Below are 16,980 nucleotides of genomic sequence, written 5' to 3'. Positions count from 1 at the left end.
TTTTTCCGCGGTACGCGGGCCTCTCACTGTTGTGGCCTCTCCGGTTGCGGAGCACAGGCCCCGGACGCGCAGGCTCAGCGGCCATGGCTCACGGGCCTAGCCGCTCCGCGGAATGTGGGATCTTCCCGGACCGGGGCACGAACCCGTGTCCCCTGAATCGGCAGGCGGACTCTCAACCACTGCGCCACCAGGGAAGCCCTCGTTTCTTTTTCTTATCTTTTTTTTTTTTTTTTCCCAGCTCTTTAAAAATGTAAAAACCATTCGTAGCTCCCGGGTTGTCCAAAAACAGACGGGCGGGATGGTCCGCGGACCGTAGTTTGTTGGTAGTTTATTACTTGCGGACACCGGCTGACTCCTCAGAGGATTGCTTTCAGCACCACGGAACACGAGCAGCGCCGGAACCACGTCTGTTCACCCACCGAGATACACCTGCACGGCGCCCGCCGCTCAAAAGGAGCCAGAGGCGGGTTGGGCCTAAGCGGGAGTGGGCGGGGTCTGCGAGAGCGGTACCCGGGGGCGGGGCCTTGGAGAAGGGGGCGGGCTGAGCGTAGGCTTCCGGCGGAAGAGTGCGGGAGCAAGATGGCTACTACCAAGCGAGTTCTGTACGTGGGTGAGCAGGCGCGGGCTCTGGGTGGAGTCTGGGCGAACCGGGCCGCTAGTGGGTTGTGGCGTGGAGCTGGACAGGTCTCCGGGCGCGGAGGGCGGCGAGCAGCTGTCTAGGCCGTATCTTTGGCAGTATTGCTTGGCCTCAGGGTGTGAGCCTGAGACGTAACGATCATTGCAGCTCTTCCAAGTCCGCCAAGCTCTAACAAGAATCTCTTCACCTCCTGGGCCTGGGGCAGTGGTGGAGGAATATTATGGACCTCTGAATCCTCGCGCCCATTCACTTTATGTTCACAGCAGTGAGGGCTGAGCCCCCGCTGTTGCCCTAAGCAAAAGAGTTCCCAGACTAGCCGGCTAAAAATGGGAATAACCTCAATAGTACAGTTTGATGAGCGCTTTGGTGGGGACGGACACTGGTGATATGGGCCTGGGTGCGGGGAGAAGTGACCCCTCTATCTGGAGAGGTGAGAGCAAGCTTTGAGGATGCGGTGACGCCGCAGATGAGCCGGAGTTAGCCAGGTAGCCGAAGTAGAAACAAGTGTGTTTACTGAAAGGGAGCAAAATCCCAAAGGTGTAAAATAGCCTGACGCTTGGAGGCAAGTGTATCATTTTGCGGGGAAGCAAAGGGAAAGAGTCTGAAGAGGTGGGCAGGGGCTTATGAAGAGCCTTGCGTATACTGCTAAGTTTATACTTTATCCTTAGGACAGTGGGAAACCTTTAAAGTAGTTTAACCAGGGAAGTGATGGGTTAAAATCTGCACATTCCCGGGATCTTTCTCGTTGGCTTTGTGGAGGAGAGGAAGGTCAGTTATGAAGCTATTGTTGTAATCCTGGGGCTAGATGAGGGTCTGAAAGAAGGGTGAAAAGAGGGGTGTGCATCATAAGTAGGTGTGAGGGAGCATATGAGAGGGATGTTTATGAACCCAAAGGACTGGATGAAAAGACCCCTCCCCTTGGTGGTAGCATGCTAACTTTACAACAGGGACTTCTCAAGATGGGCAGGGTCTTGAGAGAATAGAGGACAGTGTCTCAGAAGGCCCTTGGCTTCTTTGCAGGTGGACTTGCAGAGGAGGTGGATGACAAAGTTCTTCATGCTGCTTTTATCCCTTTTGGAGACATCACAGATATCCAGATTCCTCTGGATTATGAAACAGGTAAGTCTTTTTAGTGTCTCGCCTGCTCAGAATCCTCCTGCAAGGAAAAGAACTTTAAAAAAATTTTTAAAGTCATATCACAGTGCATTCTAAATATGCATTGGGCAGCATGACAGTTATCTTGATGCAGAAGGACTGTTCTGAGGCTTGTGGTTGTGAGCTGTAACATGCTTTGCAGAGAGTCCCATCTGTTGCATTTGAGTGAAGACAAACTTTTCAGTTAGCCAGTAGGAAGATAGGTTTTGAGCTATGTGGAGATCTGTTGTTTCGAACTACCTGCCAGGCACTCTACCGTACCTAATCCCTTCTTGGCGGCTGTGCTATTAAACAGGGTAGCAGGAAAGCCCAGCTTCAACAGTGGGGCCTTAGCCTCTGTGTACCTGGGGGTAAGCTTTCCATCAATTAGTATCACATTTGGAGTTCAGTTTTCTATTTTAACCTTTGTTGTCATTTTTAAGATTGGAGTTTTAGGCCCAGCTCTGATAGGGATAGAGCACACAGCTAGTTTAGAAATCCCACTAGGGGATCATAGATAGAGAGGGAGCTTTGGGAGACCCCTATAAGTTAATGATCACTCAAGAAAGCAGGCTTGCTTAGCAACAAAACCAAGCAGGCTTGCTTAACTCGTGAAACCAAACAGGCTTGCTTAACAACAAAACTATACATCAAGTCAGTGATGCCTGCATCCTGCTGGTTGAGGTCAGTAAGTTAATGATCCCTAGGACATGCTTCTCTACACACACTAAAAGCAAAAACATAGGGGAAAGGTGACATTATGCTGAAACCTGAGGTGATTTACCATATTTTAGTGTATATTACTGCCTTTTTGCTCATTTCCATAGCGCCATGACAGTCCAGGTTGGACCAGATAGGGTCATAAACTCCCTTGCCCAACTTGTAGGATGAGTTAATTATGGAAGACTCAAAGAATGAGGAAGAAGGTGGTCTTCTCCCCCTCCCCACTTTTCCTTTAATTATAAAACTGTATGTAGCCCACTGAGTTCTCTGTGGGGCACTCTCTTTCCTGCCCCCTTGTATCTCTCACAAGCGTCCTATACTAATAAATCACTTCTTGCCTGTCACTTTGCTTCTCACTGAATTCTTTCTGGGCCAAGACAAAAGAACCTGAGCTTCATTAAGTCCTAAGATGTGTTTTGAGGTTTTAGCAACCTATGCTCTACTGAGTCCCGAGTCGAGTTGTGCGTTTCAGCTCTATCATCAACCTTGCATATAATTTTAACCTCCCTAGGATCTTTATATGTTATAAAAATGATAAGGTTATATTGACTCTCTAAGGTTAATTGGTTAATTAAACTAGTGCTGTTGTGCACTTGGCCTTTCTACTTAGATTAGCGTTTTGCTGAGGATAAAGACAGAGTCCTTACCCAGGTTTTGGATTCATGCTTTATGCACAGTTGATGTTCAAAATGTATCCTTGGAATGAATAATTGATAGGTTAAATGACTTCATTTTTCTAGCTCCTGCACGCAAAGGTTAAGGTTTTAATTTGGGTTTGGTAAAAGAATTGAATGCTGCTTTTAGAGATTAAAACTATAGTTGATTATTCAGCTATGTTCACTACAAAACAGTTTAATATTGCTTGAAATGTTATTTAAACTAGAAAGAATCAAAGAGTAAGATTTCCTTCTTCCTAAATAGTGATTGTGTGGAATTTTAAATGAATGGATAAGGCATGCAACTGACTTCACTATCCTGTGACCACCTGCTTCTTCCCATTGCCCCACATGATAATTGCTTGGCTTTGTTTGCCTTTTTTCAGAAAAGCACCGAGGATTTGCGTTTGTTGAATTTGAGTTGGCAGAGGTGAGAAAATTCTGTTACCTATGTTAAGTCTTTGGCTTGTGTTATTATTGTTACTGATTACAAAGGGAGCTGTTCTCCATTTGGTTGGGTTTTGGGGCTTCGTGCTGATGCTTCCAGAGAGATAAGAAGTGCTATCTGAAGGAAAGTTTCCCTCACTTAATCAAACTGTAGGCTGTGGTTAACATCGCAGACCTGCCAGGTCCTGTGCCTCTTGCTCTGCAGAGCTCTTGCGGCACTGGTGATTATTTCTTTGTCTTCCACTAAATAGCCAATAGCTGAAGTCACCCAGGAAGTGCACTTTGTTAGACACATACAACCTGGGCAAAGGAGTATAAATAGACCTTTTCCTGTTAGGTTGGTTTTTTTTTTGGCTACTGAGTATGTTTAGACACCACAAGAAGCATTTGACTGCAAGCCTAAACTTTTTTTTAAAAAATAAATTATTATTATTATTATTTTCTATATAGCAGGTTCTTATTAGTCATCCATTTTATACACATCAGTGTATACACGTCCATCCCAATCTCCCAGTTCATCCCACCCCCACCACCAGCCCCTGCCGCTTTCCCCCCTTGGTGTCCATACATTTTTTCTCTACTTCTGTGTCTCAATTTCTGCCCTGCAAACTGGTTCATCTGTACCATTTTCTAGGTTCCACATATATTGCAAGCCTAAACTTGTACCTTGTCTTTCCTTGGCAGGATGCTGCAGCAGCTATCGACAACATGGTATGGCTAGGAATCCTCCTTCTTACAGAAGTTGCTTTTTGGTGGTACAGAGGGCACTTATTCATACATGAGTTTGCCGAACCTCCAAAGTTACAAGGTTGCATGGGGAAGTACAGATTATCATCATGTGAAAATATTCACTGTGAATTGATCGCTTTTGATCAATTTGATAATAATGTAAATGCTAACCATCCTTGTTGACCAGTCTCAGTGGCTGCCCGTGTCTGGGATAGGAAATTGCAAACACAATGCAAATTGATTGCACAGTGAAGTTGCATATTTTACAAAAGAGGCAGGATTTCATGAAGTGTTAGACCAGTTAACAATTGAGAAGAGAAATTCGACAAGGATAAAGATAGATTATGCTACTGATGCAAATGATTGGAATAGCCTGGAGAGCTCCTTGGGGACAATGATGTAGCTCTTGAGTATGTATTCCCACTTCAAGATGCTTACGATTTTCACATCAGATAAGAAATGCAAAAATATCATACCGTTGATAGTATTTTGTTGGAAAAATGCTACAGATTAATCAGCATCCATTACATCTTTGTCCTACAGATTAGCACATAAAGCAAATTAAACCTGAATTTTAACTATAAGAAATTTATTTTCATTATTTTTAGTTTCATCACAGTAAATTCCCAATCTTTTTTCCCTTCACTTTTTACCATGAAATTTTCTTCACTGCCTTAAGTGAATTCACATTAAGTGACCTTTCCTGGTACCAATTATCTTAGGATAATAAGGTTTTCCTTTATTCCTGTTCTCTGGTTCCCATTCACCAAACATATTCCTCAGCTCTCAGAGAGAGAGAGAGATCATTTCTCACCACTTAAAGCTGATCTTGACTTTTGAAGGTGAACTCGGGTACTTGGAAACTGCATTTATCCTTGTAATTTCAGAGTGCTCTGAACCCAGAGTCACCTTTGGAAGCACAGGTCATTGGTGGTATTGAAAGAAAGGTCAGATACACGCTACTATATATAAAATAGATGTACAACAAGGACCTACTATATAACACAAGGAACCATATTCAATATCTTATAATAACCTACAATGGAAAAGAGTCTGAAAAAGAATATATATATATGTACATGTATATATATATGTGTGTGTGTATATATATGTATATATATATATACACACACACACATATATATGTAAAGTATAACTGAATCACTTTGCTGTACACCTGAAACATTGTAAATCAACCATGCTTCAACTTTAAAAAAAAGAAAGAAAGAAAAGAAAGAAAGGAGGTATGTGATGGCTCCAGGGAGGAAATTCCCTGCAACCTACAGGCTGCTTTGCAGCAGGTGCATAGCTTGGGTGCTAGGGACTCAGGGGTTAAGGGAGAACAAGTCATGAGCTTGTCTCGGATTTTTCAGAAGGAAATGGAAAGCTGTCTGACTTTGTTTTAACCTAACAGAGTTTAAGCAGCTGGATTTTCAATCTTTTCAGAATGAATCTGAGCTCTTTGGACGGACAATTCGTGTCAATTTGGCAAAACCCATGAGGATTAAGGAAGGCTCTTCCAGACCAGGTGAGCGGGAGCAATACAGATTCCCCATCACGTCCTCCAGTTTGGCCTTGGTTGCCCTTCTGTCCCGATTTTCTTGGAAGTGGGAGCTGACTGCTACTGTGGTAGGGACAGGAGTAGAGCATGGCTTACACTGGCGAAGGACATGCGCCACCTTTGTGGGGAAATCAGAAGAGTTTGAGCTTCTCAGCCAAGCCAGGGTGATTGTTTGCTTTATGAGAGGAACCCAGCCTGATCTCTTACCTGTCCCCGTTTTCTGAACGCTCCTGGCAGGTTCCGTCAAGGGCTGGGACTGGCAAAGGCTGCACCTTTCCCTGGGGCATAGCTTTTTCACTTAGCCCTGCTAAGAGCCGGGCTTCAGGGCTGGCAGTCCCTGAAAGGTGGGAACTTTCCTTACCCGTGGGAGTTCCCAAAGTGGAGTCCTCTGGCCGAGAGGGCCACAGGGTATGTCCTGCTTTGCTGACCAAAGCAGCTACTTAGCAGCTGGCTGATAGCTTGTATTTGTTCTCATTTGCCTGCCTCTTTCCTTTCAGTTTGGTCCGATGACGACTGGTTGAAGAAGTTTTCTGGGAAGACTCTTGAGGAAAATAAAGAGGAAGAAGGGTCAGAGCCTCCCAAAGTGGAAACCCCGGAGGTGAGATTGAAGGCTGGCCCTTCCCACAGGAGACTTCGTTTTTTAGGTTTTTATGGAAATTTGCAAACATATATATGAAAGCAGAGAGAATGAAAAATGAACTTTTAGTGTTTTGGTGGAGGTGCTAATGAGTGAACTGGAGGGAAACTTTAGGCCTCTTGTCCTTGTGCTCTGCATGAGGAGCTTCTCAGCTCTGCTCGGTTCTGGTCCGTGATTACCACCGACGAGGAGGAAGCCTGAGGTGGGGAGGGGTGGTGAGCGCACCACTGCAGCCCTCCTCATCAGTCCCCCCCTTCACTGGAGCTTCCTGTCCTGACGCAGGGGAGGCAGGGCTGGGTGGGGGTACCTTCCCGGCAGCCTGGGCACAGGTTTGAGGTTCTCCCTTCCAGAGAACCCGCCTTGGCACTTCCTCCTGATTCTCGGCGTACCTCTCTAACTACTGCCTCTCAGGCTGCCTCTCCCCTTCTTGTAAACGTTGTTCTTCTGAATGTCTTGACTCACAGCAGCCCTCTCCCCTCTCTGCCAGAACAGTGGCAGTCACTCTGATTTTTCACAGCTTCTCCTGTGCTGTTGACTTTCCTGGCCTCTGTTTCTAGTCCTGAGCTTCAGACGTTTCTGCTGCAAGTCTCGCCCTCCCTTCTCTAATCCTGTTCTTCCTGTGTTCTCAAACTCACCAACTTGCCACCCACCATCCATCCACATTGACCTAAGCCAGAAATCCAGATGCAAAGCAGAGCACATAAATGGCCCTCAGTCAGTGGAGTAACCCTAGGTCACTCTAGACCCCTCTTTAACATAGAACCAGAACATCATATTCTGCCAAGTTTTTCTCTTAAATCTTCCTTGAATCCATCCTCCCCTGATTACTCCATCTTCCCAATGTAACTTCTCGTCTCATTTGGATAATTGCAATAGCTTCCTAACTAGCCTTCTGGCTGCAGTCTTACTCTCCTCCCGTCTTTCATAAAGGCAGCTAGAATGATCTTTTTAAAGCATATCATGGATCATCTGACTCCTGCTGAGAACTTTTCAGTGGCTGCCCATCACCTGTCCCGTGAGATAAAGTCGCGGGGGGATTCTCCCGGCCTTGACCCTGCCCACCTCTCACCTTGCAGTCCCCACTTTACACTCTTGGTAAAACCAGTCTTTGTATTTCTCTGTATGTCTTTGCTTTTGTAAAGGCTACGCAAGTGCTTATTGCCTTTCCCTTTCTAGTCAGTAAATTCTGTGAGGATAGGGGCCTCGTATTAATAAAGGCCTTGTTAATAAAAACGTGGAATGTGAGGTGGGATAATGTGATTAAGAACATGGACTTGGTTGGGGGGTGGAGGGGCTTAGGTGTGAATTCCAGCCTCACCACTTAGCACCTCTGTGACCTTGGGCAAGTTACTGAACTTCGTTGTACCTCAGTTTCCCCATCTATGAAATGGGAATGATGGTAGCACTGATCTCACAGGTGGTTGTAAAGATTAAACGAGCTGATTACCTAAAACGTTCAGAACAGTACCCTGTACATGGCAAGTGCTATGTGAGTATTTGCTGTTACAACTATGCTACTGCTGTTGTTAACAGCAAATAATAGTCACAGTATCCTCAGTGCCCAGCGTGATACCTCAGCGAGTTTGTTAAACTGAAGCACAAACAAGAACACTTGAGTTTTCTCTTTGGAGCAAATGTGACAGCTGTAATAAATATCTCCTCTGCCCAGCCTTGTCTACTTGGAGTATAAAAGTAAGGTCCCAACCACCTCCATTTGGAGCACTTAGGCCCTCCTTGCTTCCACTGCAGCCAGCCTGTGGATATATAGGGCCAAGCATAGAGGAAGGGGGTGGTGTTACAGAAGTGGGTCCGTTTAACTGACTAAGGTGGGTGGGCTTGAACTGGGGCTTGAAGTTGTTGAGAGTTGTGTATTTTGGGCCATAAAAGCATTGTTCTGTGACTGCCCGTGAAGGTGAAGCGAGCTGACGTGTCTGAGGCAGTGAGATGAGATAAAATGCTTGAGGGGTGGGGCTCTGGGTAGACGGTGCTGAGGTCTCCTGTCACTGGGTGTCCAGCTGGGGGCCGTGGCCATGGCCTCTGCCTTCTGCAGCCCCGTCAGGGCCCAAGGCCTTCCCTGTCGGTGCCTTGCTCAGCCCACTCGCTGCAGTGGGTTCTGGGGTGTCTTCAGAAGAACACTTGCTCTCCTAGTCGGGGAGTCAGGCTGTTCTCTCTAACCTGGCCATTTCTCCTGCGTCTAGGGAGAGCCCGCTGTAAAAAAGGCCCGGTCAAACCCTCAGGTGTACATGGACATCAAGATTGGGAACAAGCCAGCAGGCCGCATCCAGATGCTCCTGCGTTCAGACATCGTTCCCATGACAGTAGGTGAGCAGGACTCTGGTCAGGATGGCCGGGAAGCTGGGAGCTGAGCAGTGAGCCTTTCCAAGGTTCTCAGTGCCTTAGTTCTTGTGTCCTTGACGTTGTTTCTGACCTGAGTTGATTTGCGGCATCTCAGATCCTGGGATCTATTAACAAATGAATCAGAGCAGGCATTTTTGAAGCTTTAGCGGTGCTGGTTTACTACTTTTTTTAATATAAATTTATTTTTTATTTATTTATTTTTGGCTGCATTGGGTCTTCATTGCTGCATGTGGGCTTTCTCTAGTTGCGGCGAGCAGGGGCTACTCTTCATTGCCGTGCCTAGGCTTCTCATTGCGGTGGCTTCTCTTGTTGCAGAGCATGGGCTCTAGGCACGCGGGCTTCAGTAGTTGTGGCACGTGGGCTCAGTAGTTGTGGCTCACGGGCTTAGTTGCTCTGCAGCATGTGGCATCTTCCCAGACCAGGGCTCGAAACCATGTCCCCTGCGTTGGCAGGTGGATTCTTAACCACTGCGCCACCAGGGAAGTCCCTGGTTTAGTACTTTTTAATAATAGTTTTTTCTTTAATACAAGTAAATGTGTATTCATGGTTTAAAAAAAAAAGTATACACACATAAATATTTTCCAACAATATTGAAGGCAGTGAATTGAAAACCTAAGTCTTTCTTCTCCACATCTAGTCTTACTCTTCAGAAGTAACTACTGTTAACTAACAGTTTCTTGAGTATTTTTCATTTGCTAAATATTGACTTCTATTTATTCTTCTTTTAATCTAAATTTTATTATATAGACATATAGTTTAGAATGTTAATTCCACAAAGCTTGTTTTGAAAAACAGCAGTGCCCCCATGCTGTCCTCCCATCCTGCCCCATCCCCCGCTTTGCTGCTTCTCAGAGGCAGCCAATTTCACCTCTTAGCTGATTCTTTTGGTTTTTACCTCCATGTTGGTAGATAACAGATTTATGTTGCTACTTTCTGAGTTTTTTTCATTTTAGACATCTATTGGCTTCCCACTTCAGAAGATAAGGAATTAGCTTTTTAAATCACCTTCCCTGCTCCTTCATCCTCCTTACATTGTTACCATAATTTTGTTTAGGTCATAGGTTATTCTAACTATGTAAGCACCATACTGTGATAACTTCCTTTCATACAGAGCACTTTGTTTTCCCTGGAATTCATAATTGTCTTGTTTTCACATTTGCTTAGTCTTCTGTACATATATTCCTGAGTCTCTCCGAAATTCTCCTGCTTGTATAAATCTCTCAACATGTTCAAATACATCAGATATTCTGTCAATTTCACTGTTCCTCCTTGGAGCCTTCTGACCTCCTCTGGCCTGGACCGGTTGCTTTCCAGGCGCCACTGCATAGCTATTGTCATGGGATCTCCAATTTTCACTTATGTTGGAACCTCTGTTGTCTTTTTTGGTCTATTCTCTTGTTTCGGTAGAAGACATACTTCTGTAGCTTCTGAAGAAAAGAGCTTGGAGGGTAAGTTTTTTGAGACTGATGTGTGAAAATATCTACTTTCCCACTTGATGGTTTGGTTGTAAAATTGTAGAGAAGTCTAATATTCTGATTCTTGGTCCTTTATACAAAACCTTTTTAAAATTTTCTGCCCAGAGCTGAGCTGTTCAGTATGGTAGCCACTAGCCACATGTGACTATTTAAGTTTAAATTAATTCAAGTTAAATAAAATTAAAATTCACTTCCTCAGTTACACTATCCAAATGCTTAATAGCTGTTAGATAACACTGGTCCAGAGGCTTGGAGGGTCTCTTTGTCCTGTGTTCTGAAATAGTGTGCCTTTGGAGTAGATCTCCTTCCTTTCGTCATGCTGGATATTCAGTGGGCCCTATTGTATTAGTTTTCTCTTGCTGCCGTAACAAATTATCACAGACTTAGCAGCTTACAAGAACATAAATTTATTATCTTAACTGTTATGAAGGCCAGGGCCTAGCCGCTCTGCGGCATGTGGGATCCTCCCGGACCGAGGCATGAACCCGTGTCCCCTGCATTGGCAGGCGGACTCGCAACCACTGCGCCACCAGGGAAGCCCATCCATAATCTTAATCACATCTGGAAAGTACCTTTTGCTGTGTACAGCATAACATAGTCTCAGGTTCCAGGGACTGGGACATAGATATATTTGGGGAGCCATTATTCCACATACCACACCCATCAATCAGGACAGCCCTATCTTTTGGTTTGGGAAAATTTCCTTGGATTATTTCTTTGCATTTGTCCCTTCTGATTTCTCTCTTCTCTCATTCTGGAACCTTCCTAAATGTCCTTTATCATAGCATCCTGTGCTTATTTCATGCACATACTGCCATTTCATCTTGGGAGATTACTAAAGCTTCTTTTTCCTATACAGCTTACGTTTCAGGTTACTTTTTTCTGAGTTTTTAAATTTTGTTTTGCTTTGTTTGTTATTGGTCTGTTTGCTTGTTTTGGTCTTTGCTTTTCACATTAGATGCCTTTAAGACTAGGGCCCTAAAAATCTGCTTGGAAACTCCCTGGATATCGGTAAGGCTTGCTGACTGAGGCTGCCACTGCATGGTGATTCTCTCTCTCTTTTGGACCCTGGATGGTCGGTATTCCTGAGTTGTAGTCTCTTGGACAAAGCAGAGTCCACAGAGAAGACTCTAGTCTCTTGCTAGTGGTCCTGTTTCCAGCTCTTTGCCATCATGGTTGGGGGCGGTGGGAACAGTACATAAACTTCACTTGATCTCCGTTTGTCATTATGGTACCTCAACCCTCAGCTATGTGTAGTGCATCCCAGAGCATAGACCCTCTGCTTTAACATACCAGAGGGTAGACCTCCAGCTGGCAGCCAGGGCCAGGGAAGGGAGAGGATCTGGGGGCTAGCTACTTTTTTAAACAGGCTTTCAACCACACTTACTGTTTTTAGAGCCATCTTCATTCTTGTCTCTGAGCTTTTGGCATTTCTGCAGCATAAATCGAATTGCTCTTGGCTTTACCAGCTTAAGCTTCAGGTTTGTTAGGTCTGCTATATCAGTTATGTCTCATCTATTTGTCTTCTAGGTTTCAAAGATTTTTGTTGCTGTTGTCTTTTCTCTTGCTCCTATTTTTTTTTTTTTTTTGGTCATTTTATCCATTTTTTTTTTTAATGTTTTATATTTATTTATTTATTTATTTTTGGCTGTGTTGGGTCTTCGTTTCTGTGTGAGGGCTTTCTCTATTTTTTTAATGTTTTATATTTATTTATTTATTTATTTTTGGCTGTGTTGGGTCTTCGTTTCTGTGTGAGGGCTCTCTCTAGTTGCGGCAAGTGGGGGCCACTCTTCATCGCGGCGCGCGGGCCTCTCATTACACGCAGGCTCAGTAGTCGTGGCTCACGGGCCTAGTTGCTCCGCGGCATGTGGGATCTTCCCAGACCAGGGCTCGAACCCGTGTCCCCTGCATTAGCAGGCAGATTCTCAACCACTGCGCCGCCAGGGAAGCCCTATCCATTTTTTAAGTGTATGATTTACTGGCATTAATTGCATTCATAATGTTGTACAACTATCACCACTATCTATTTTCAAAACTTTTTCACCACTCCAAACAGAAACTCAGTACCCATTAAACAACAACTCCCCATTCTCCTCTCCCCTCAGCCCCTGGAACATTTAATCTATTTTCTGTCTCTCAGAATTTGCTGTTCTAGCCATTTCATATAAATGGAATCATACAGTAGTTGTCCTTTTGTGTCTGGCTTATTTCACTTAGCATCGTGTTTTCAAGGGTCATCTGTGTATCAGTGTTTTGTTCATTTTTATGACTGGTTAATATTCCATTGTCTGGATAGTCCACATTTTGTTTATCCTGTCATGTGTTGATGGACACTTGAGCGTTGTTTCCACTTTCTGGTTATTGTGAATAATGCTGCTGTGAACGTTTGTGTACAAATATGTGTGTATGTTTTTTTAAATATAAATTTATTTATTTATTTATTTTGGCTGCATTGGGTCTTCGTTGCTGTGAGTGAGCTTTTCCTAGTTGCAGTGAGCGGGGGCTACTCTTCATTGTGGTGCGTGGGCTTCTCATTGCAGTAGCTTCTCTTGTTGCAGAGCATGGCCTCTAGGCTGCGGGCTTCAGTAGTTGTGGCGTGTGGGCTCAGTAGTTGTAGCACATGGGCTCAGTAGTTGTGGCACGTGGGCTCAGTAGTTGTGGCTCGTGGGCTCTAGAGCACAGTCTCAGTAGTTGTGGAGCACGGGTTTAGTTGTTCGGTGGCATGTGGGATCTTCCCAGACCAAGGCTCGAACCCGTGTCCCCTGCATTGGCAGGTGGATTCTTAACCATTGCGCCACCAGGGAAGTCCCCAAATATGTGTTTAAATCCCTGTTTTCAATTGTTTTGGGTGCCTACCTAAGAGTGGAAATGCTGTGTCATATGGTAATTCTAGTTTGACTTTTTGAGGAACTGCCAAACTGTTTTCTACAGTGGCTGCACCATTTTACATTCCCACCAGCAATGTATTAGGGTTCTAATTTCTTCACATCCTCACCAAAACTTGTTTTCTGTTTATTTTAGCCATCCTAGTAGATGTGAAATAGAATCTCATTGTGGTTTTGATTTGCATTTCCTTAATGACTAATGATGTGCATCTTTTCATGTGCTTAGGGGAAGGAGCCGTTTGTGTATCTTCTTTGGAGGAATGTCTATTCAAGCCTTTTGCCTATTTATTTACTGGGTTGTTTGTCTTTTTGTTGTTGAGTTGCAGGAGTTCATTATATATTCTGGATGTTAAATGCTTAAGAGATAATGATTTGCAAATATTTTCTCCCATTCCCTGAGTTGCCTTTTTACTTTGTTGAGAGTGTCCTTTGATGCACAGAAGTTTTCATTTTGATGAAGTCTAATTTGCCTATTTTTTCTTTTGTTACCTACACTTTCAGTATCACAATTAAGAAACCATTGCCAAATCCAGAGTCACAAAGAGTTGCCCCTGTGTTTTTTTTCTAAGATCCTATTCGGTTTTTCTTTTAAAAAATTGCTTTACTGCCAGTTTAGTGTGGAACAGAGCTAGAATACATGTGTTCACTCCTTCTTTAACTAGAATCCCCTCTAGTCCTTCAAGATGTCAGTATCCCAAAGGTTTATAATGAGCATGTCATATTTTGAAATGAAAATATGAACATTAAACAAATACAGCGGTTTTTCAGAGCCTAGTTAGAGGTTTCATTGGTTTGTTTTTTAACCCGATTACCTTTTCCTTTCTCGGCGCCAGAGAATTTCCGCTGCCTGTGCACCCACGAGAAGGGCTTTGGCTTCAAGGGCAGCAGCTTCCACCGCATCATCCCCCAGTTCATGTGCCAGGGCGGCGATTTCACCAACCACAATGGCACTGGGGGCAAGTCCATCTACGGGAAGAAGTTTGACGATGAAAACTTTATTCTCAAACACACGGGACCAGGTGGGACCCGATCAGTGGCTGGTGATCGGTGGGCTGGGCTGGCTCAGGATGACTGTGCGGGGGGAGTGATGGGCTGTGGTTCTGGCTGACAGGTTGGGGGTCTGGAGGAGACCCACCCAGTGAACAGAGGAGAGGCGTTCGGCCTGGCTAAGCAGAGTGAGCTTGTTTCCATTCATGTACTGCCCATTCCCCCACCATGTCCGCACTCCCTGTCGGCCTAGCTTACATTCTGTGGTCAGCCAGTGTAAGCCCTTGTCTTCCCTCAGCCCCACTACCCGCCTCGCTCTGTCAGACTCATCCAGTAAAAAATTTCAGTGGTTGGTCCCCCAGCAACTAGAAGAAACACAGAACTGTACTGAAATTTATGACCGAAGCTCTGCAGGAGGCCCTCGGCAGCCGTACTAGCTAGAGCTCCCTAGTTAACACTCAGTCCTGGTCAGAGATAACAATTCCATCCCTTCCTCCATTCCTGAAGCCTCCACGTCACCCTCTGCCTCAGCTGATGCTTGGCCTCCTGCATCTGTCCACACATGTCCGCTCTGACTTCCCTCCAAGTACAGAGGCTGAGCTGTCCCTCTGCTTGTGGCCTGGACCCCGACTCCTCTCCCCACTTCGGAACCTGGCTTCTGTGGATGTGCCCCTGCAGCCTTGTGTAATGCATTTCCCCTGCTCTGCTAGATCAGTTCATCAGCACAAAAGCGCGCGGCGTCAACCTTTCAAAAAAATCTTTGACTCGTGTACCCCCTCAGCTATCACCCATGCCTCTGGTCCCCTTTGTAAGCAAAACTTCTTGAAAAAGCTATGTAGACTCCCTGCCTTCCATTCTCTCTGTCCCCCTCTAGACAGACTTCTAGTGACACCTGTCCACTGAAACCACTCTTCTCAAAGATGCTGGCAGCCCCCATCTTGCCAATAGTCAGTTCCCGGTGCTCATTCCATTCCCCCTCCCAGCAGCATTTACGCCCCTCCCTCTACTACCAGACGTCCTGAGGGCCGGGAGCAGGGTGGAGGGAGCCGACGTGGTCGTTCTCTCCCCCAGGCCTGCTCTCCATGGCCAACTCTGGCCCAAACACCAACGGTTCCCAGTTCTTCCTGACGTGTGACAAGACGGATTGGCTGGACGGCAAGCACGTGGTATTTGGGGAGATCACGGAAGGCCTGGATGTCTTGCGGCAGATTGAGGTGGGCGGCCGCCCGGGCCCCCGGTGCACAGCTGTGTGGGAGGGCAGGAGCGGGGGCTCCGGGGCCTGGAGAGAGAGGCCACTGGCGGCTGCTGCTGGGGCAGGGGGCGGGGCGGGTATCCTGAGCTGCCCTTTCCTCTCCACCCTCCCTCCCTCCCCTGATTCCTCCTCTTCTGTTTTGCCTGCAAAGGCCCAGGGCAGCAAGGACGGGAAGCCCAAGCAGAAGGTCATCATCTCCGACTGTGGGGAGTACGTGTGAGAGGGCAGCTGTCAGCCCGGGAGACCGGCAGCCAAGGTGTCCCGTTGGCAGCAAGCAGGGCTTTGTGTCCTGGCCCTTCCTTGGGGGCGGCGTGGGGCAGCTCCTCTGCAGGCCCGGCCTGGGCCGCCTCTGGCTCTTCCCCAAGTGGGGCCGTGGGCCAGGGTGCTGCCCTCCGCACCGTGGACGGCTGTGCGTGCCCTTTCCAGGCCAGGGCCTCTCCTGGGCCCACCTGTGTGGATCCTAGACGTTTTCTTCTGGTAAAATAAATTCTAGTTTTTGTACTGCTGCCTCCAGCTAGTTCCTGGGAGTTGTCAGGGGTTGCATCCAAAGCTAAACTGTCCCCCGAGACAGGTTGGTGAAGGAATAGGAAATAGCGTCTTCCTCACAGCTTTTCTTTCTTCCCTCGGGCAATCCCCTGAGATGTGGGGTGATATATCTTCAAGCCAGATACCCTTGTCAGACAATTGTCAAGACCATGGGAATCAAAGACAGTGGGAAGGTTCCTGTCTGCAGTGCTTCCACTCCCCCAGTCATGCTGCCAGTCTCGTAGCCAGTGGGGGTACTGCTCAGTCTCCGTGATTCATTTGCTTATTTGCTCACTTACATTCTACAGGTTTTTTAAATGATATTTTATTACTCAAAATGCCTTCATGCCAGGTACTGTACCGATTTGTCAGGAGACAAGAGGTCAGCAAACCCGTTGGGTCTAATCCAGCCCACTACCTGTTTTTGTGAATAAAGTTTTATTGGAACACAGCCCACACCCATTTGTTTACATATTGTCTGTGGCTGCTTGCTCACTGCAGTGACAGAGTTGAGTAATTGGTGACAGATACTGTATGGTCCCTGTATTAGAGTTCCCAGAGAAACAGAACCAATAGGGTGTGCGTATATGTTCATAGAGAAAGAGATTTATTTCACGGAATTGGCTCTGCAGTCGTGCGGGCTGAGAAGTCTGATAGCTGCAGGGCAGGCCAGCAGGCTGGAGCCCCAGGAAATAGTTGATGTTGAAGCTTGAGTCCAAAGGCCGTCTGGAGGCAGAATTCTCCTCCCTCAGGTGATCCCAGTCTTTCTGTCTTAAGGCCTTCAATTCATTGGATGAGGACCACCCACGTTATGGGGGGGTCATCTGCTTTACTCCAAGTCTACTGATGTAAATGTTGATCACATCTGAAAAGTACCTTCACAGCAACATCCAGACTGGTGTTTGGCTAAAAAGTTGATACCACGGCTTAGCTGTAGACACAAAATTAACCAACGCCGTCCCAGAACCTAAAAT

The 16,980-nt window shown here is 46.1% G+C and overlaps 1 protein-coding gene across 3 annotated transcripts; it reads left to right on the top strand.

Moving 5' to 3' along the window:
- Positions 1–563: 563 nt before the first annotated feature.
- PPIE (peptidylprolyl isomerase E) lies at positions 564–16,485 on the top strand. Of its 3 annotated transcripts, none has more exons than XM_024125570.3 (10): positions 564–602; positions 1,658–1,756; positions 3,537–3,580; positions 4,282–4,308; positions 5,773–5,854; positions 6,385–6,485; positions 8,723–8,846; positions 14,076–14,261; positions 15,301–15,443; positions 15,633–16,484. In XM_024125570.3, exons 4-10 carry the CDS (start codon positions 4,306–4,308, stop codon positions 15,699–15,701), a joined length of 708 nt encoding a protein of 235 aa, XP_023981338.1. In that variant the 5' UTR covers positions 564–602; positions 1,658–1,756; positions 3,537–3,580; positions 4,282–4,305; the 3' UTR covers positions 15,702–16,484. The 3 variants fall into 3 exon arrangements, with proteins under 3 accessions (XP_023981338.1, XP_023981337.1, XP_028341720.1); XM_024125569.3 differs by having other exon boundaries at positions 566–610; XM_028485919.2 differs by lacking the exon at positions 4,282–4,308 and having other exon boundaries at positions 566–610; positions 15,633–16,485.
- Positions 16,486–16,980: the final 495 nt, after the last annotated feature.

Source organism: Physeter macrocephalus, chromosome 3 (assembly GCF_002837175.3).
Source record: "Physeter macrocephalus isolate SW-GA chromosome 3, ASM283717v5, whole genome shotgun sequence".
Lineage (NCBI taxonomy): Eukaryota > Metazoa > Chordata > Mammalia > Artiodactyla > Physeteridae > Physeter > Physeter macrocephalus.
The sequence above is the reverse complement of the archived record's forward strand: the minus strand, read 5'-3'. Positions and strand labels throughout refer to the sequence as shown.